The 17,616-nt window shown below is 38.4% G+C and overlaps 1 protein-coding gene across 1 annotated transcript in view; it reads left to right on the top strand.

Moving 5' to 3' along the window:
- The first annotated feature begins 2,413 nt into the window (after nt 1-2,413).
- Nucleotides 2,414-17,616, top strand: part of LOC145999411 (ATPase family gene 2 protein homolog B-like) — a 30,970-nt gene continuing 15,767 nt past the window's right edge. Inside the window, exons 1-4 of the mRNA XM_083136366.1 lie at nt 2,414-3,536; nt 7,373-7,588; nt 10,628-10,859; nt 15,065-15,265. Coding sequence (XP_082992492.1) covers nt 2,415-3,536; nt 7,373-7,588; nt 10,628-10,859; nt 15,065-15,265 — 1,771 coding nt within the window. The 5' untranslated portion in view covers nt 2,414. The remainder of the gene's footprint in view (nt 3,537-7,372; nt 7,589-10,627; nt 10,860-15,064; nt 15,266-17,616) is intronic.

The following is a 17,616-nucleotide window of genomic DNA, read 5'->3' on the forward strand; positions in this document are numbered from 1 at the left end:
ATTGCACGTAAAAAATGTTTTTCCTGCTACTAAAAGCAATGGTAAAAATTTACTATCCTTCGGACACCTCTAATTTTTTCGTTTCGTCAATTTTTGACATTCGTACTTACGTATCTGCTTCGCGGAACATTCCTGAAGGTGTATCAACGTTGTTTTGATGAAATTAATTGCAATTTTTCACATTACAGTAGAGCGTCGATTATCCGAAGTAATTGGGGGACATGGGTGTTCGGAAAACTGGTTTGTTCGGATAATCGAACTGTACATGTTTATTTGCCAAAAAGAAGTACTGTACAGTAAATTTATTCATAAAAACAGGCATCTCTTTAAGTATTACAAAGTAACGTACAAAGGCAACTTTAGTAGGAATATATAGTATGTGGTACAGTTTATTAAACAAAAATATGTACATATTACATACGCATTTTGCATGAACAATACATACACCGACAGAAGTGTGCTGATTGTTGAAACACAGCGACTGGCGGCTTGGCCGGTCAGCAGCACCTTATGAAGGCCCCATTAGAAGCAATGTTCCGCCAGCGGTGGCTCAGTGCGGCGACTACTGTGGGAAACTTGGTTTGTGAGTGAGGGGGATGATGGACGGTAGGGTGGGAGAGTAACAGGTGCGAGCGAGTACACAGTTCGGTTAAGCGGTCGTTCGGTTGACCGACGTTCGGATAATCGACGCTCTACTGTACCAATACGTCTTGCTGATAGGCCTTTTCGCTTGCCTGAGATGAACTAACCTAACCACTCACCAATGGTTCGCAATTATTTCTAGATCCTGATACTAACACGACACCAAATTTTAACTGTGTTTCCTAACCTAACAGAACTAACATAACCAGGCACCAATGGTTCGTGGGGCTAACACCAATGATTTGTGGGGCTAGAGCCAATGGTTCGCAATTATTTCCAATTTCTAGATCCTGATACTAACACGACACCAAATTTTAACTATGTTTCCTAACCTAACAGAACTAACCTATCCACGCTCCAATGGTTCGTGGGGCTAGCTATTCTCCGTCCGAGAATTAATTTTCAACGAACAATATGAATTTCAGCTATGAAACATTCCCACATCACACAAAACACCTTCCCGATGTTCGACAATACTACAGGAACTTATTACGGTAAGTAGTTTCTTCTGTAAAAATAAATAAATGTGTCCGAAGGATAGTAAACAAGTACCAAAGCAATGCATTTCTCCATTCGTTCGTGTCCATATTGTTTACGCACAGTTTCTTTCATTATTTCTTCGAGGAATGCCTACAAGGTTAGGTTAGGCCTGTTAGGTTAGGTTTCATTAGCATAAATACAATGACCAATTATTATTTAGGCTAAGTGAACTAAACCTAGCTACCTAACAACATAGGCATTTTTTGCTTTCACTAGATTTGTGCAGGAATATGCCTTTTCCTTCGTTGTACGATTTCAATACCGCCCAACCTGGACACGTTTTTCTGCTTTTTTTTAAAGAAAATTGTTTTCCGCACCTTAAAACTTACTTTTCCCAATTACTAACTACAAAACGTTACCAAAAAATTATGAACCACGTTCCTCCTAAGCAGCCCATATTCTGCAGTCTTACATCCAATTTTGTTAATTTTCGGTATACTAACTAATTTTGGCCTCCTAATCACGAATCTGTTGTAAAATCCCGGGGGTCACGTCTGGAAATTGTACATTTTGATGAAACATTGTTCATTAGCCCCAAAAACCATCCACAGGTAGCCCCACAAACCATTGACGTTAGCCCCAAAAACCATCCACGGGTAGCCCCACAAACCATTGACGTTAGCCCCAAAAACCATCCACGTGTAGCCCCACAAACCATTGACGTTAGCCCCAAAAACCATCCACAGGTAGCCCCACAAACCATTGACGTTAGCCCCACGAACCATTCACACGAGGTTAGGTTAGGCCTGTTAGGTTAGGTTCCATTAGCACTCATTTCACCCCTAAATTCATCGAAAAAATAGGGTTCGTACTAGAATTGAACATCATAAATAATTTTCTTGTAAAACAACGGTGTGGTTGGAAACAATGACATTTTCGTTCGTAAAACTACGCATATACACCTATATATAAAAAAAATTCAATCTGCTTTTTTTCAAATTTCCAGACGTGACCCCCGGTTTTTTACAACAGATTCGTCATTTGGAGGCCAAAATTAGTTAGTATACCGAAAATTAACAAAATTGGTGACTTTCTCTATATTGTAAATTCGCTCCTATATTTTGGTGCATACTGTACAATAAAAATACATGATCATTCCAAAGTTTCATTCTTCATGAAAAATGAAATGATTCAAAACTATTTTTATCTTTGGGGTAAATTTGTTTATTGCCATTCCAGTGCATCTAGACTATATGTGATAATGACGTAGCGACTTTTTTCTTGCAGACAGGATGGAGCAAGAGATCCAAGTACTTCAAAATGAAACGTCACTATTTACAATTCAAAAATGCCATGTGGGAGCAGAATTGATGCCACTTGTAGGTAGTATGGCCAACAAATTTGTTCTTGTACCATCTTCATCTGTTTCAAAATCTTTGTGCAAGTTATATCCAAATAATAGTATGCACGGAGGTTTTTGCCACATCGATAACAGTGTTGTGTGCTTTGGTGATAGTGTGTTATCTTCAGAAGGATATCCTTGTCAAGATATTTTCAAGAGTAGAAAACATGTTCAGTTAAAAGATTTTCAAGCCATTTCTTCAGTGCTAAATGTAAATAGTTTGAATGTTACATTGGTTTTTACAGATATTAAAGATGCTCTGAAGTGGAAGAAGAAAGAGTCTAGTCTGTGTTCAAGCATTAGAGATCTATTGAGGTTATATACAGTGATGAGTAATTGTGTTGTGTTTGTTAAAAATGTTGTGAAAATTCAAATCTTTGGATTATATTGTGTCATCATCCATAAGACAGGACTTGCAAAAGAAGTAGCAGGTAAGGTTTCTTCCAATACAGGAATTAAAATCAGAAACATGATACCTAAAACTGATTTCATCAGGACACAGCTGTCATCCCAAGCACTTGTCCTTGGAGGTGTGGGTGAAACGTACAAAATGATAAATGAAATAGTACGATATTCCATTCATTTCCCTAAAACTCTTGATAAGTTAGGTGCAAAACTTTCAAAGCATATTCTTCTGATTGGGCCACCTGGTTGTGGGAAAACAACACTTGCGCTGAAGGTGGCTGAAGACAACAAAGCACACTTGCTAATGGTTCATGGACCCGAGATTTGCCGTGCGTATCCGGGAGAAACTGAGCAAGAGATCAGTGCTATATTCAAGGAAGCTCAGCTTGTTGCAGAACATACGATTTGTGTACTGGTTCTAGATGAAGTCGACAGCCTGTGTTCAAGGAGGATATCTACCCAATCACATTCCAACAGAATTGTGTCCCATCTTCTAATGCTGTTGGATGAGGCAAGCAAATCTAAGAAGCTTATAATAATTGGAACAACTAACCAGCCTCAAGCATTGGATCCTGCTGTAAGAAGACCTGGTCGTCTTGAAAAAGAGGTAAATCTGAAGATTTGTTTATTTTTCACAACCATAAACAACATAATTTAAAACAATTGTTTCATTTCATACATTGACAGTGCCTAATTTCTCCCAGCATAGAGATGTAAATGACCTTACTGTTTCACACTTGGGTGTCTTGAGAAACTCTCCCCTTACACCCCAATCACCTTGACAAACAACTGATATAACTATTAGCAGATCTGTGACAAAATTTTTAATTATTACTCTTATTGCTAACAGTATGGTATAGGGAAAACACATTTCTTCAAATTTACAGGAGAAACTACTTACGGAAGTGAGTTTCTGTAGACTTTTGGAAGCTCGTTGAAGTGTTTTCTCCCTTCGTTCAACTTATTCGGCCGGTAAATCATGTATTTTTCGACATTAATGTATCTCCGATGCACAAATGCTCTTGCCTCCATTACGTTCGACTACGTGAACCAAATGTTCCATGCGTTCTATGACGTAACCCCCGGTCAGTGTTTCCAAACTCGCCATTGTTTTGCCAGAACATGACAATTTTAACTATATTTGCCTAACCTAACAGAACCTAACCTAACCTTGTGCTCATGGTTCATGGGGCTATCTATGCATGGTTCGTAGGGCTATTAGAATGGTTTGTGGGGCTATCCGTGAATGGTGTGTGGGGCTACGCATGCATGGTTCGTGGGGCTATTTATGATTGGTTTGCGGGGCTATCCGTGAATGGTGTGTGGGGCTACACGTGCATGGTTCGTGGGGTTTTTGAACCCAGAAAAAAATACAAAATTAGTAATACGAAAGTAGGTATTTTTTGGTGAAGAAGGTTGCAACATTGCAAACCCACTGATCATCGACAACGCTAGTCAAGATTTCTCTGCCATATTGTGCGTGAGAGGAACGAACAATATTTACTCGATATGTGTAAAAGTGAAGCTATTTTCGTGAAAGAAGCGAAATCCCACCTTAAACAATGTTTCGCAATGCATAATAGGTAAGTACGAATGAAACAAATGATGATATGAACGAGTGAAATGTGTTTTCCCTATACCATACTGTTACCCTCTTATTTGTAAACTAAAAATCTTAAAAAATCTATATTTCTACACATTTTGTGACAACCAACAAAAAGAATTTTTTTATGTGCACATCAGGGATTATTAAAACATTTCTTGTCTTGTTTTGGTACAAACAAATCTTGATTACTTTTCATCATAGTAATGCTTCAGAAATTCACAAATGTATTAGGGTCATTCCATAGTGACTAACATAATAATCTAGATTACACAAATAGTATGTCAGAGCTTAAATGAAAAATACAGACACCTACATAGCTGATAGCAAGTATTGGATATACTGCCTGAGGTGAGGACTATGATAAGTAAAATATAATGCTTACTCATTTTGTAAATAATTAATTTACTCAACACAGCAAGCATACCTTATTGGTTGGTACACATAGGCAGTGCTCGAAAAATCTTCATCAGAGCTAGGTGCCAGCTCTGAAATTCAGGTGCCAGGAAACCACCTGCTGGCAATTGTGCATACTATAAGAAATTGAGCATCACCGTATTCAAAACATTGCTAAATCATGTGAGAAAGCAGAAAATTAGGGGTTGGGGGACAAAAGAGTAAGGAATAGTTACTGATTCTATGAAATGTTCACAACGTTGATAAAAAAAATCATAACACCATTAAGCCTTGTTTCCATGATATGAAAAACTCAATATGCTGACCAAGGCAGAAATTTATTTTATTTTAAAACATAAACTAAACGTAACGTTTCAACCTTCTAGCAAGGTTTTTTGTACTTGGTAGAGAGTCTGAAGAAGACCTTGCTAGATGGTTGAAACGTTACATTTAGTTTATGTTTTAAAATAAAATAAATTTCTGCCTTGGTCAGCATATTGAGTTTTTTATAAAAAATCATTTGCTAACTTGCTATACTGCAATTTGAACTTAGAATCTTCAAAATTTCGGCATGCAAACTTAAAAGAACGGCAACATTACAGCAAAAGATCACAGTCGCCAGGCTGAAATTTTTAGTTGCCATGGCGACTGGGATTTTTCGAGCCCTGCACATAAGTGATGTAAAAAGTGAAAAAGTAAAGTGCTCCCCTGTGCTTAGCAACACACCATGAAGGTGTATAGGGGGTAACGCCCCATACTTTCTTGATCCGGTCGTGAGTGGGGCTGATGTGATCAGCATCATGCCCCTGGCTGCCTTTACCCCCCAGGATTTCCCTCCGGTACCCATGTCATTTGACGCTGGGTGTGCACCGGGGCAGCTTCCAATGTTAGAAAAGTTCCCGGATTTGAAGCAACCGGGAATTGAACCCAGGACCTTTAGCATGGTAGTCAGGCCCGTTACCGACTGAGCCACCGTGGCCACATAGGTGATGTTCTATGCAGAAGTTGCAGCAGTAAGTGCAGGCTCAACCAGGACTCTAACCTGGATCTCTGGCATACAGTGCTGCCATTGCTCTACTGGACCAGCCCTGATCTTACCTATCACATTCAGAAATTTCACAATTTGAGCTTTGAAATAATACATGATATGTAAGCTTTAAAATATAATGTAGAGTTCCATAAACTTGAAGAAGTTAACGAAGAATGTCACAATATCATGTAATGACCCATAATACCATCCCAACCCACCCCACACTAATTTTTGACAATCTAAATATATGTTAAAGAATATAATTTCTTTGACATAGCAAACATAATAGCAACTATGCATTTTGCAATTATATCAGGATAGTGCATGCACACACTCACACACATATGTAGACATAGTGGCAATTATGTTCCAAAACCAGAGGGGGCAAAGACAACATATTTCTCTTTGTAGATAAGGTTTAGCATAGTGCCGGGGCAAAAGTGGAAGGCAACTGCCCCACTCCCCCCTAATCGCCGCTACTGTATGTAGATTGTAAGTGGGAAAACTATAATGTATTCGGACACATACGGGGTCTGATTAGCAGTATCATGTTACCTTTCCGAGTTGAACAAATCTGGGTAAAGAGTTTTCCAGATTTTTCAGCACCTCAGAGCTTGAACTTACATTAGTATCTACTTCTGAATTGAACATATCTCAGAAATATGTTAATTTGCAATGCACTTTGCTTCTTCAAGTTGCATGAATAGTACTGCATAAACTGACCCCTAGTGTAGGTTGTAAGTGAAAATTATAATGTACTCAGACACATACGGTGTCTGGGGTAGGGCTCCAAAAATTCTTGATCTCAGCCATAGTAAAGTTCGCCATTGCTTCCTACTCATTGATTAGAGGCTGGGGTGCACCACAGAACAGCATAAGCAAAAAAAATTCCCATCTGAGATCAACCACCATGTAAATGGAATTCAGGTTAATCAAAAGTCGTTACCAACTGGACCACCACAGCTCGTGAATGTTTAGATTTTGAAGATTATAAATGTTTGCCACCACTGATAAATAACACTCGGGCATTTTCCTATCTTGATGTTCACCAATGTCAGCCAATATTACATTATTTTATGCTCATTTGTTTTCCATATACTTTACTAATTTTAACAATAATTTGTCACATGTGAGGAAATTTAAGTTTTGTTTGAAACTGAAATAAAAATAAACTGTTCCTAATCATTTTCTAGTATTACAGTGGAATCTCGATTTTACATTCCCGGATTTTACAATTTCTCGCATTATACACTGTATTCTGATGGTCCCAACATGGCAAAGTGTTATAAAATTTCCTTCGATTTTACATTTTACGCTTTTTCAGCTTGGTCCCTTGAAAAGTGTAAAATCAAGGTTTCACTGTATTCACATCTTTCAATCACCATAAATAATGTACTTTATTGTGCAATTATAGGTGTGTATTGGTGTTCCAAATGAGAATGAAAGAACTGAAATCCTGCAAGCCATCATGGAGACAAAATTGTTTAACAATCTTCCTGACAGTGCTCTCACCAACTCAACTCAGCTGTGCAGAAAGGTGGCTGAACTCACACCGGGTTATGTCGGAGCAGATCTTGAACTCCTCTGCCAGGATGTGGCTTTAATGCAATGGAAGCAAATTGGTTCCGTGGTACTGACTGATATTTATTTTACAAATTCTTTAGTCTTAGTAACTTACTAATTTCGTTTTGCATTTTGAATAATGTTTGCATATTCTGTCTCGGTGAAGTTCTCATGGGAGATGAAATTTTAATGATATTGTATGAACATCAATTGGGTTGTAGAACATACTTTGTGTGTATAAAAGCCCAACATAAGATATGGATATGGCCAAATATATAATTCTGGGCATCCCAAATGGCATAGTCGTAATGCTGTTGCATTGGGTTGACATTCGGTGGAGTCACATAGTGGTTCAGAACCCACTTTAAACTGTTTGTCCAGTCCTGATTAGCATTTCTGTACATTAAGTGGACTTAAACATAACATCAAGAAATATGCACTGGTGAAAGCTTCTGTGTATTTGAAATTTCCACTACTGTGTATTTTTATCTCATATTTTATATTTGTCTTTTGTACACATACCATTTGTACAAATAAAATATGTTCTTCAACATGTTCTACACCTCAGTTGGTGGTCACCAGGGAACGGATTTATATGTGCTAAATGTGTAAAAATGTGCTAAATATGTAAATACGTGTTTAGTTATTTTCGCCAAAATATGGACTTAAAATTGTAAAAAATTACTTTTTTAATAATATAAGATGTTACACAAGCTACATAAAATACAGTTTTAGCCAGTGGCGTGACTTTTTCAAAAGTGTTACCGGCTATCAGTACGACAATTAAGCCTGCTAGACGTTATCACCCCCCCGTAAAGAAAACATGTCTTCGAGCTAGATATTTGTTCATTTCGTTCTTGTTTTGCAATCAGCACAGTGATTTAGGCACAAACACTCCTAGAAAGAACTACCACTCATGAAACAGTTACCACGAAAATCCAATTAATAGTGGTAGACCCTTGTCAATTCTTCATCTGTCTCTGTTTCTTTGCAATGAGGTGCGAAGGGGAAGAAGAAGATCCACACTTTTCTCGGGTCACTGAGCTGACAACAGGACTCGGCTCCTTTGTGGAAGGGAAGCGCCCAGCTGTACGTACTACTGTTGCCAACTTAGTATTTTGGAGCAAGGTTTGTCCAAATCACACCAAAGAACTATATTTTCATCTTATTACCTAAGTGGTCTCAGTTGTAGTTAAATCCAGCCTTGGCTCTGCAGTATACCTCTAGTTGCTTCACAGAAATGGTATTCCTATTTTAGGCGGGATTTAGCTCTTTTCTGCCAATCCGATGTGACAACACTGGCTGATCCGGTAGGTCTGAATGGCAACAGGGCCCCTTGACAGGCATATGAATAATCCCATAGCACACTATGCCCCAAAGTCCTTCCCCGCTATTTCCTTGCATTGGTGCCCTCTTCTCCCTTGTTGCCACTTCAGGATAGCGGAACGGCCTCCCTCTTCGCTTCTGTCGGCTGCAGAAAAAATGTCCTAGGCAATATCTACTCGACGGCAACGGTGTTCATTAATGTATTTAACAATGTCATTTTATTGAAACAACTGTTTAATTCTTTACATTTTGTTGTTACCTGTGGTAACACCGTCTACATGCATGCCATGCCTCTGGTTTTAGCATTGTAACTATTAGCATGACTGACTGTCTTCAAGAGAATCCCGTACATGTGCCACAAAATCGTTGCTTCTGGTGCTACTGTCGGGTGCACATCTAGTAGCGAGGGTGGGGTTAGCAGTGGACTACTACACTTAGGACTCTCTTCCAACGTTTCCAAAATAAAGCTTGTAACAACCAGGATCCGATGCTTGAGACCTCATTCTCTAAAGTCATTTTAGGATATCTTTGCCATTGTGATTTGGAATATGATGTCAGTTTTTCTAAATTGGCTCTAGTTTTTTAGTAATGGCTGTCCTTTTAAAAACATAAAAAAGCATGAAATCTCATTGTTAATCACTTTTAATAATGAGAAAAATGTTGTTTCTGAGATTTTCTTGTGTGTAGGGTGTCGGAACAATCACGCTGAAGATTCCAGTAATAGTCTGCCACACTAGCGACAATTTAATACCAAAACTGGGAGGAGGGAGGGTGCAGGTGCAAGGACAGCTTAGTCTTCCTTAGTAGACATGGCTTATCATTAAGAAACCATAGTGCGGAGACAAAAAGTGGGCGGGAAATGTCCTCCACACCCCACCTAATCACCACCACTGATCTGCTATCTCAGATCCTCCACCATCTCCTTCATAACTTGGTGGGACCTCTCCCCTTCTTTCCCAATAAAATCACCCAAGATTATCTGGAAAACTGTCAAAGTGGATTTGGAGGAAATTTATCTTTATGCTCATACTAATTACAAAATATTTGAAGTTTGTGAGCAAGTTTTGCACCAGTTCATACTTCTCATGTTTGTGATTGCCAAAGAAGTTCTTGACAACTCAGACATAACTGATCATGTAGAAGCTTCAATATAATTCTTAAAATTTGAGAGATTTGAATCATTAATGAGTTTACAAGTCTGAGGCCCGTCAAAGATACCCATTTTTAGTTTCTCAAAACTCAATCCATGAAAGGATCTATAGATGTAATGAAACACTCGCCACCCTTATCCAAGACTTAAGAAACTACTTCAATATGCAAGATATGCTTCCTTTACAAAGTCAGTGACTGTTTCCTTTGTTTCTGCACAGAATATTCACCACAAATGCACGACAATCCATCAGAATCATTTATGCGGCCTGCTCGTGAAGAACGCATGTTTTATTCCCCTCAATAAAACTCAAAAATAAAACAAATAAACAAAACGAGCTTTTAATAAATATATTCTGTGTAATGGATGGACTAGAGAAATACTTTATATTCTAAAATAAAAGCCATGCCCTATTTCACGTCAACACCTACAGCTCTTATTCATATAAACTTAAAATCGAAGGATATCACATATCTCAAGAACTAGAGCCAACTTTGTAAAACTGTCATTCATTTTGGATTCAGCAAAACCAAAATATCATAAATTCGTTCAAAAATCTTTGGCAAAAAATATATTTTTTTTGTAGACCTGTGTAATTAGCCATTATCATCCATATTTCAACAATTACAGAATGTGAACTCACTGGAGTCAGTTGAGAAGTGGTTGGAAAACTTCAAGGAAGCAATAATGCATTATCGCCCTTCATCTCTCAGAGGGGGCCTGGGATCTGTTAAAATGCATCCGATATCATTGTCAGACATCGGAGGCTTGGACCATGTGAAGCAGCAGCTGAAGGCAGCCATTGAGTGGCCTCTTCTACATGCAGAGTCTTTTAAACGATTAGGACTTCCACAGCCAAAAGGTAATGTTGTAATCTTTGTTGTATGAGGTGTTATCCACAATTTTCAGGACTTTTTCTGCCATCTGGACAACAGTTGTAGTAGAACAATGCAACGGTAGGTGGTAGTTCTAGCATATCTTGAGAATTAGTGTTCAGCATTGCATGCAGGTGAGTGAACATGCTGACCATTACATAGTTTTAACCTTTAATCGTATTATGGTTGATATATCAACCATCTAATATAAGGTGCTACTTGTATTTTGGTCGATATATCGGTCATGCAACTGATTACAAAATTTCTGTTTTATTATTATCTTGATACTTTTCTTTTAGGTCGGAAACACTTACAGTGGGTTAAACGAAGCTTTGGCACGTAATGTGGATGCACCCCCTCTCCTCCCCGACTCCAAAGTTGCATATGGAAGCTGGCACGAATTTTAAATTCGTACACTTATTTGACAAAAAAATGTTAAAACTCGGACTATTTGACCAATCTACTTCGGGTAACTTTTGTTTTGCAGCTAAAACATCAGGGCATGCAACCGTGCAGAAATCAAAATGCCAAAGCCAATAAGAAAGGTTTGGTGTGCTGCGGCCCCCAACCTTCAATGGAAAAATCATAAAAAAGGGGACTTCCCCCCCTCTTCCCCTGCTATTTTGGGAAGGAGAGGCAAACTTTAGCCTTATTTTCAAAGAATGGTCCTTTCTCAACCGAATGAAAGTCATTTCATGTTCCTAGGTGCATTACATTATTGAATATGTGAAAAAACTCCCCATTCTTATGATTTTTTTTTCATAAGTGTACGAATTTAAAATTTGCGCCAAAGGCCTCGGCGAAACCAGGATTACTTTCTGATGACCCCCTCGGCAGAGTAAAGGTTAATTGGAGTTGTGTATGTGGCGATTTTGCAACACATCTGAGAAAGAAAGAGCGAGTGTGCATCAAATTTTGTGCAAATCTGTGGAAAAGTGGGACAGGTTCCCTAGCAATGATCTCACTCATGTTTGGGAAGAACAGCATGAACTGTACAGTGTACATGGGTGTTTGAGTGGCATTCTTGGTTCAGGGTCTGTTGGCCATCAATTGAGGAAGATACACACAGGGTTCCTCCTTGCTGCACAACACCTGACATGGTTCCAAAGTTCAACAGCTCATATGTGAGGATCAATGTGAAACCATTCATTATCTTTCTAACAGTGGCGGCTCGTGGTTCGGAATGTTGGTGGTTGCAGCAAATATATAGCATAATATTTATATATAATTTTAACTTTATATATTTATAATGTAATTATATATATTTATAATGTTATATGTATTTATATTCGGGCTGAGCCGATGTCGATGTATCTGGAAAGTATTGGTTGTATTTTGTTCACCGATACGGACCAGCAACCGATACTTTTCAGATGTTTTAGTCTTTCATAGGATCGGCAAAATGCCACGTGACATTTTTGAGGTAAAAAGGTAAAGTGCTGCCCTGTGCTTAGCACCATGCCATGAATGCGTATAGGGGGTGTGGAGGTAACGCCCCACACTTTCTTGATCCGGTCGTGAGTGGGGGTGATGTGATCAGCATCATGCCCTTGACTGCCTTTACCCCTCAGGGTTTCCCCCCACGTACCCATGTTATTCGACGCTGGGTGGGTGCAGGGGCCGCTTCCAACGTTAGAAAAGTTCCCAGATTTGAACTGGCCAGGGATCGAACCCGGTACCTTTAGCATGGTAGTCAGACGCGTTACCGACAGAGCCACCGCGGCCACATTTTTGAGGAGTATAATTATTAATTTTCATGCAGAATTTGAAGTTCCATATATTTGGCAACAATATTGAGCAGAAATGTTTTGTTTTTTTGTGTGTTACGTAAGAAATACTTTAATGTTCTGATTCAACTGTTGAATATTTTGAAGGAAACTGATAAATCGATGCTTTTAATTGGCCTGGAATACTCACCCAATAATATTAATCAGAATTATTCCAATTTTCAAGCATTGCTACCGGTTGGAACACGACTTAACAACAGTACACAATATATTGCAACTATGTCAATAGACAATTAGTTCAGCCCCCACGCCACAAGATCAGGGAAAATAACTAGCACTTCATTTATATACGATAAGTTATATTTTAAACATATTTTGGATTGGTGATGAGGTTAGTAAATTAGGTTAAAATTCTCCCCAAAGGAAAATTTTTATCCTTGCGTAACATGGACATTTTGTCTGTTGCTCTGCGACACGGGACAGTAAGACTTTGCGTACTGTTCGCACGCTGTTGCTCTCTAACGGCGTAAAAAAGAACTAGCATCCCAGTGTTTCCTGCCGGTCCGTCGTGAAGTCTTCTTCCCTGCCTGTGGGTGACCTTGGTTAGTTGCACAGTCTCTGCAACGACGAGTCGGCTTAGACACGAGGAAGGAAGAACAGCGTTGAACTTCACTCCAATACTTTTCACTGTAGAGATCAGGCCGTGAGGCTGTTGCTTCGGCGCTGCAACATCAACCTGTACGTCTACTCATATACTGTTAAATCTTGCAGGTTGCTTTCTTCTTTTTAACGGATCATAATGGAATTTGGTTTTTTGAAGCAATCAATGGTAAAATTATTTGTGCATGTTCAATATATTTAATAGGAAAACAATGAAAAAAAAAATACTAACAAAAAGCATGAAATTTCATGGTAAAATATCCGGTCCTTGTCCAACACTGCAACAATATCTGAAACCGCACCTGCTTTCTCATGAAGTGGGAATTGGTTATGCAACCTGTCAATGTAATCTGACTGCTGAATTGGCATGCTTTGTGTCAGGGCAAAATTTGTGCTAACAGGTGATCAGAAACAGTAGTGTGTTGACATGAGCGTCCGGAAGGGGGAGGGGGGAGTCCCCCCTCCGGAAAATGAAAGTCGACCAAAAATTATGTATTTCACACATAAAATTTCATTTTAGCCACAATAATATGTGTTAATTATTGCATGAACACCATAAATTCAAAATTAAGCAATGTTTTTTTTAGGGAACCACACTCTTTTGGGGGAAAATGTGACTTGTTTGCTCCCCCCTGAAAAAAATACCTTCCTTGCCCCTCCCTGTAAAAAATCCTGCGGACGTCGATGTGCGTTGATTTTTTTTATATTTATTATCTTAACAAGGTTACAATTAAGCCATACAGTATATTTCATTTAGTACATTATTAATACATGTAATGGCTTGATGCCCTATATAGTGAAACTGCCTATACAATAAAACTGTGTCTAAAGAAAAATGAGACCATTTAAAATGTTTTCGTGATTTGTAGAATGTTCTATAGTATCATACATAGGATATATCTTGAAAAGAAATTGGAAGTGAAGGATGTGTAGGTGCGGATATGAGTGGATGTGGAATTGACGTTTCGCGGAAAGAGGATGAAAATTCTAATTAAAGAGAGAGAGGGGGGAGGTTAGAGAGAGCACTGAAACAATATAAACTGTAAGTTAGAATTTCTAGACATAGAAGGTGGCAGAACTGCTCTTTGCTGATACTGAGTTTGACCTTGATCAGGAGTGAATTCCATGTTACTGCTGCTAGGTACGAGAAGATCTTCTGGCCAGATCTGCTTTTGTTAGGTTTGGGGATTATTAGGTCTCTATGTAAGGATGATCTGGTTTTTCGGGGACCGACCTCAGAGCGGAGATGAATAATTTTGGGCCAAGTATAGAGCCTTGTGAAATGCCTGAGGACACTGATTGCTCGGTGGAAAGTAAACATCCTACTTTCGTTGATGTTTTTCTATTTGCGAGAAAATTTTCCATCCAGAGGATTTTTTTTTTGCTATGAAAACCAAATCTGTTCTTTAATTTTTGTAATATCAACTTGCGATCAACGATATCGAAGGCTTTTCATACGTCCAGGCAAATTAATCCAACTAGGGAACTGCTTTTTTTGTCCAGTGTCTCACGCCATTCATTAAGTAGCCATGTAACATAGCACAAGCAGGGAATCATATTTCTCTTGAACTGCCCATGTAACATGTCAGACAATTTCTGTGATAGTACTAATACTTGCAAAGACATTTGAGCAGTCTGTACACATCTTGAGTATAATGTTTGCCTTGCTTTCCTCTACACACTTTGAAAGAGTGTTCATGTTGTATTGCAACATCCTATCCGTGTTGCATATGAATTATGAATATGAATTTCTACAACACAATACACCTTTGTGTAGTATATATTACGTTTGATTCACTTTTCAGGTGTTCTGCTATTTGGCCCACCTGGATGTGCAAAGACTTCTATGGTGTGTGCACTGGCCAATGCAACGAACACCACTTTCCTCTCAACTTCTGCTGCAGAGCTGTATTCTCCATTCGTCGGAGATTCCGAAAAAGTCATCGTGGAACTGTTCCAAAAGGCACGCTCCAGTGCGCCTACTATTCTCTTTATCGATGAAATTGGTAAGTTGCAAATAAAATTTCTTTGCTTACTATGCATAGCATTGCACGCAGAGCACATGTTTCAGCAGATCATAACACTGATAAACAATGAAATACTCCTTTAAATAAAACTAAGTGATCTTTATGTATTCAGATGTGCTGATAACGAATATCGCATCCGTTTTCCTGTATCACCTAAATTTTTTGCAGAACACCCACATTTTATAGTTTTATGGTTTCAGGTCTCCACATCCGGCTTAACGTTTGGTTCCTAGCAAATGGATAAGAACATTTCAGCGACCTTGTGTGTTTATGACTGGCACTTAATATTTCGTGGAGGAAACATCTGGCAGTAGAGTAATTTCCTGTTTCTCTGTTAAAATTTGTTCTCTTGTGGGTTAGTAGAGTCTTAACTTCCTTTCCGATAACTTCGCGAGTAGTCGTATTTTATGTTTGTGTATGTTCGTGAAATTGTGTATGTAATATTGTGTATAGTGAAGTGAAGTGTAAGTTGTATTTTAACAAAACGATCAGAGCATTGTTTTTTTTTTAAAAAGAAATATATCGTAACTCAATTAATGAATTCGCCATGTCACGCAAATGTGTGAATAACCCGAACTTGTTTTGTTATGTTTGCGGATAATTTACTCCGAAGTCACAGAGAAATACTGTCACTCCTATAGTAAAAAAAGCATATGAGTTTTTGGAAGTAAAGTAGATGAGGGAAAAAGCTGGGCACCAGGTAAAATTTGTTATAATTGTTCGCGAACTTTACGCGGTTAGCTTAATGGCACTCACAAATCAATGCCCTTCGGAAACCCTGTAATATGGACAGAACAGAAAGATCATACTACGGATTGTTACTTCTGTTTAACAAACATAGTGGGATATAGTTCTAAATCAAAGCATTCTATATATTATCCTGATGTTCCTTCAGCCAAGAAACTTATGAGTCATGATTTTATACCAATTCCTAAGCCTCCTAAAGAATGGACAGGGGATGAAACAGAACCAAGCAGTGCTTCTCCAGATGACGAATGTGGACCCTCATATTCAAACACCAATCCAAATTTTTCTGATCCAAATATACCTCACTTTATTTCCAAATCCAAACTAAATGATCTAGTCAGAGACCTCAACCTTTCTAAAGTTCAAGCGGAATTATTAGGTTCTCGTCTCCGAGGGTGGAATTTATTACAAGATGGTATTAAGGTGTCATATCGGAAACGCCAACAATCACTGACACATTTTTTTCTGTGAGTAATGAGTCAACTTACTGCAAACTTACTGCAATGATGTAGAAGGCCTTCTGCAAGAACTTGGAAGGAGTCACAACCCAAACGAGTGGAGACTATTTTTCGATTCATCTAAGAATAGTTTAAAAGTAGTATTGTTGGGAATATATACCCATCAGTACCCCTTGCCTATTCTTCCACCATGAAGGAAATATGAAAATATGGATACAATATTAAAAGTGACAAATTATGAAAAATATGGTTGGCAGATATGCGGAGACCTCAAAATGATTGGTACTGTTAGGCACGCAGTCTGGGTTTACAAAATGTTGTTGCTTTCTTTGCGAATGGGACGGCCGGGCGAAAGATAAACATTACAACATTGTGGATTGGCCCATACGAAAAAACTTAATTCCTGGAGAGAAGAGTGTTAGGAATCACCCTCTACTTGAGAAAGACAAGATTTTGTTACACCGTTGCATATAAAGTTAGGGCTGATGAAAAATTTTGTTAAAGCTTTGGATAAACACGGTCAGGGTTTTGGGTACTTGAGAAAAACATTTCTTAAACTCAGTGATAGTAAGTTAAAAGAAGGCATATTTATTGGGCCGCAAATCCGTGAGATCATTCATAATAACTTTGTGGAATTGCTAACAGAAAAAGAGAAATGCGCGTGGTTAGCTTTCAGACAAGTATGCTGTAATTTTCTTGGAAATGTGAAAGCTGACAACTACAAGCAACTTGTTAAGAACTTGTTGAAGTGTTATCAGCGCATGGGGTGCAATGTGTCCTTGAAAATTCACTTTTTATTTTCGCATTTGGCCTTTTTCCCCCCTAACTTGGGCGCGGTTAGTCACGAATGCGGCGAGAGATTTCACCAGGATATTTCTGTCATGGAGAAACATATGCAGGAAAATCGGTACAGAACATGTTAGCAGACTACTGTTGGAACCTCAAGGAAGAGGTTTCTGGTGGCAGTTACAAACGGCAGAGTTCAAGAAAGAAATTTTGAAAATGTGAGTAAAAATGTGTTTTTTTTTCCTTTTTTGCATGAAATTTCTTCATTGAACACTCAAAATCGGTCCTATATATATTTTTAAATTTTTTTTATATTTCATAGTTATTCACTTCAATATT

Source organism: Lepisma saccharinum, chromosome 15, assembly GCF_977018435.1.
Source record: "Lepisma saccharinum chromosome 15, izLepSacc3.1, whole genome shotgun sequence".
Lineage (NCBI taxonomy): Eukaryota > Metazoa > Arthropoda > Insecta > Zygentoma > Lepismatidae > Lepisma > Lepisma saccharinum.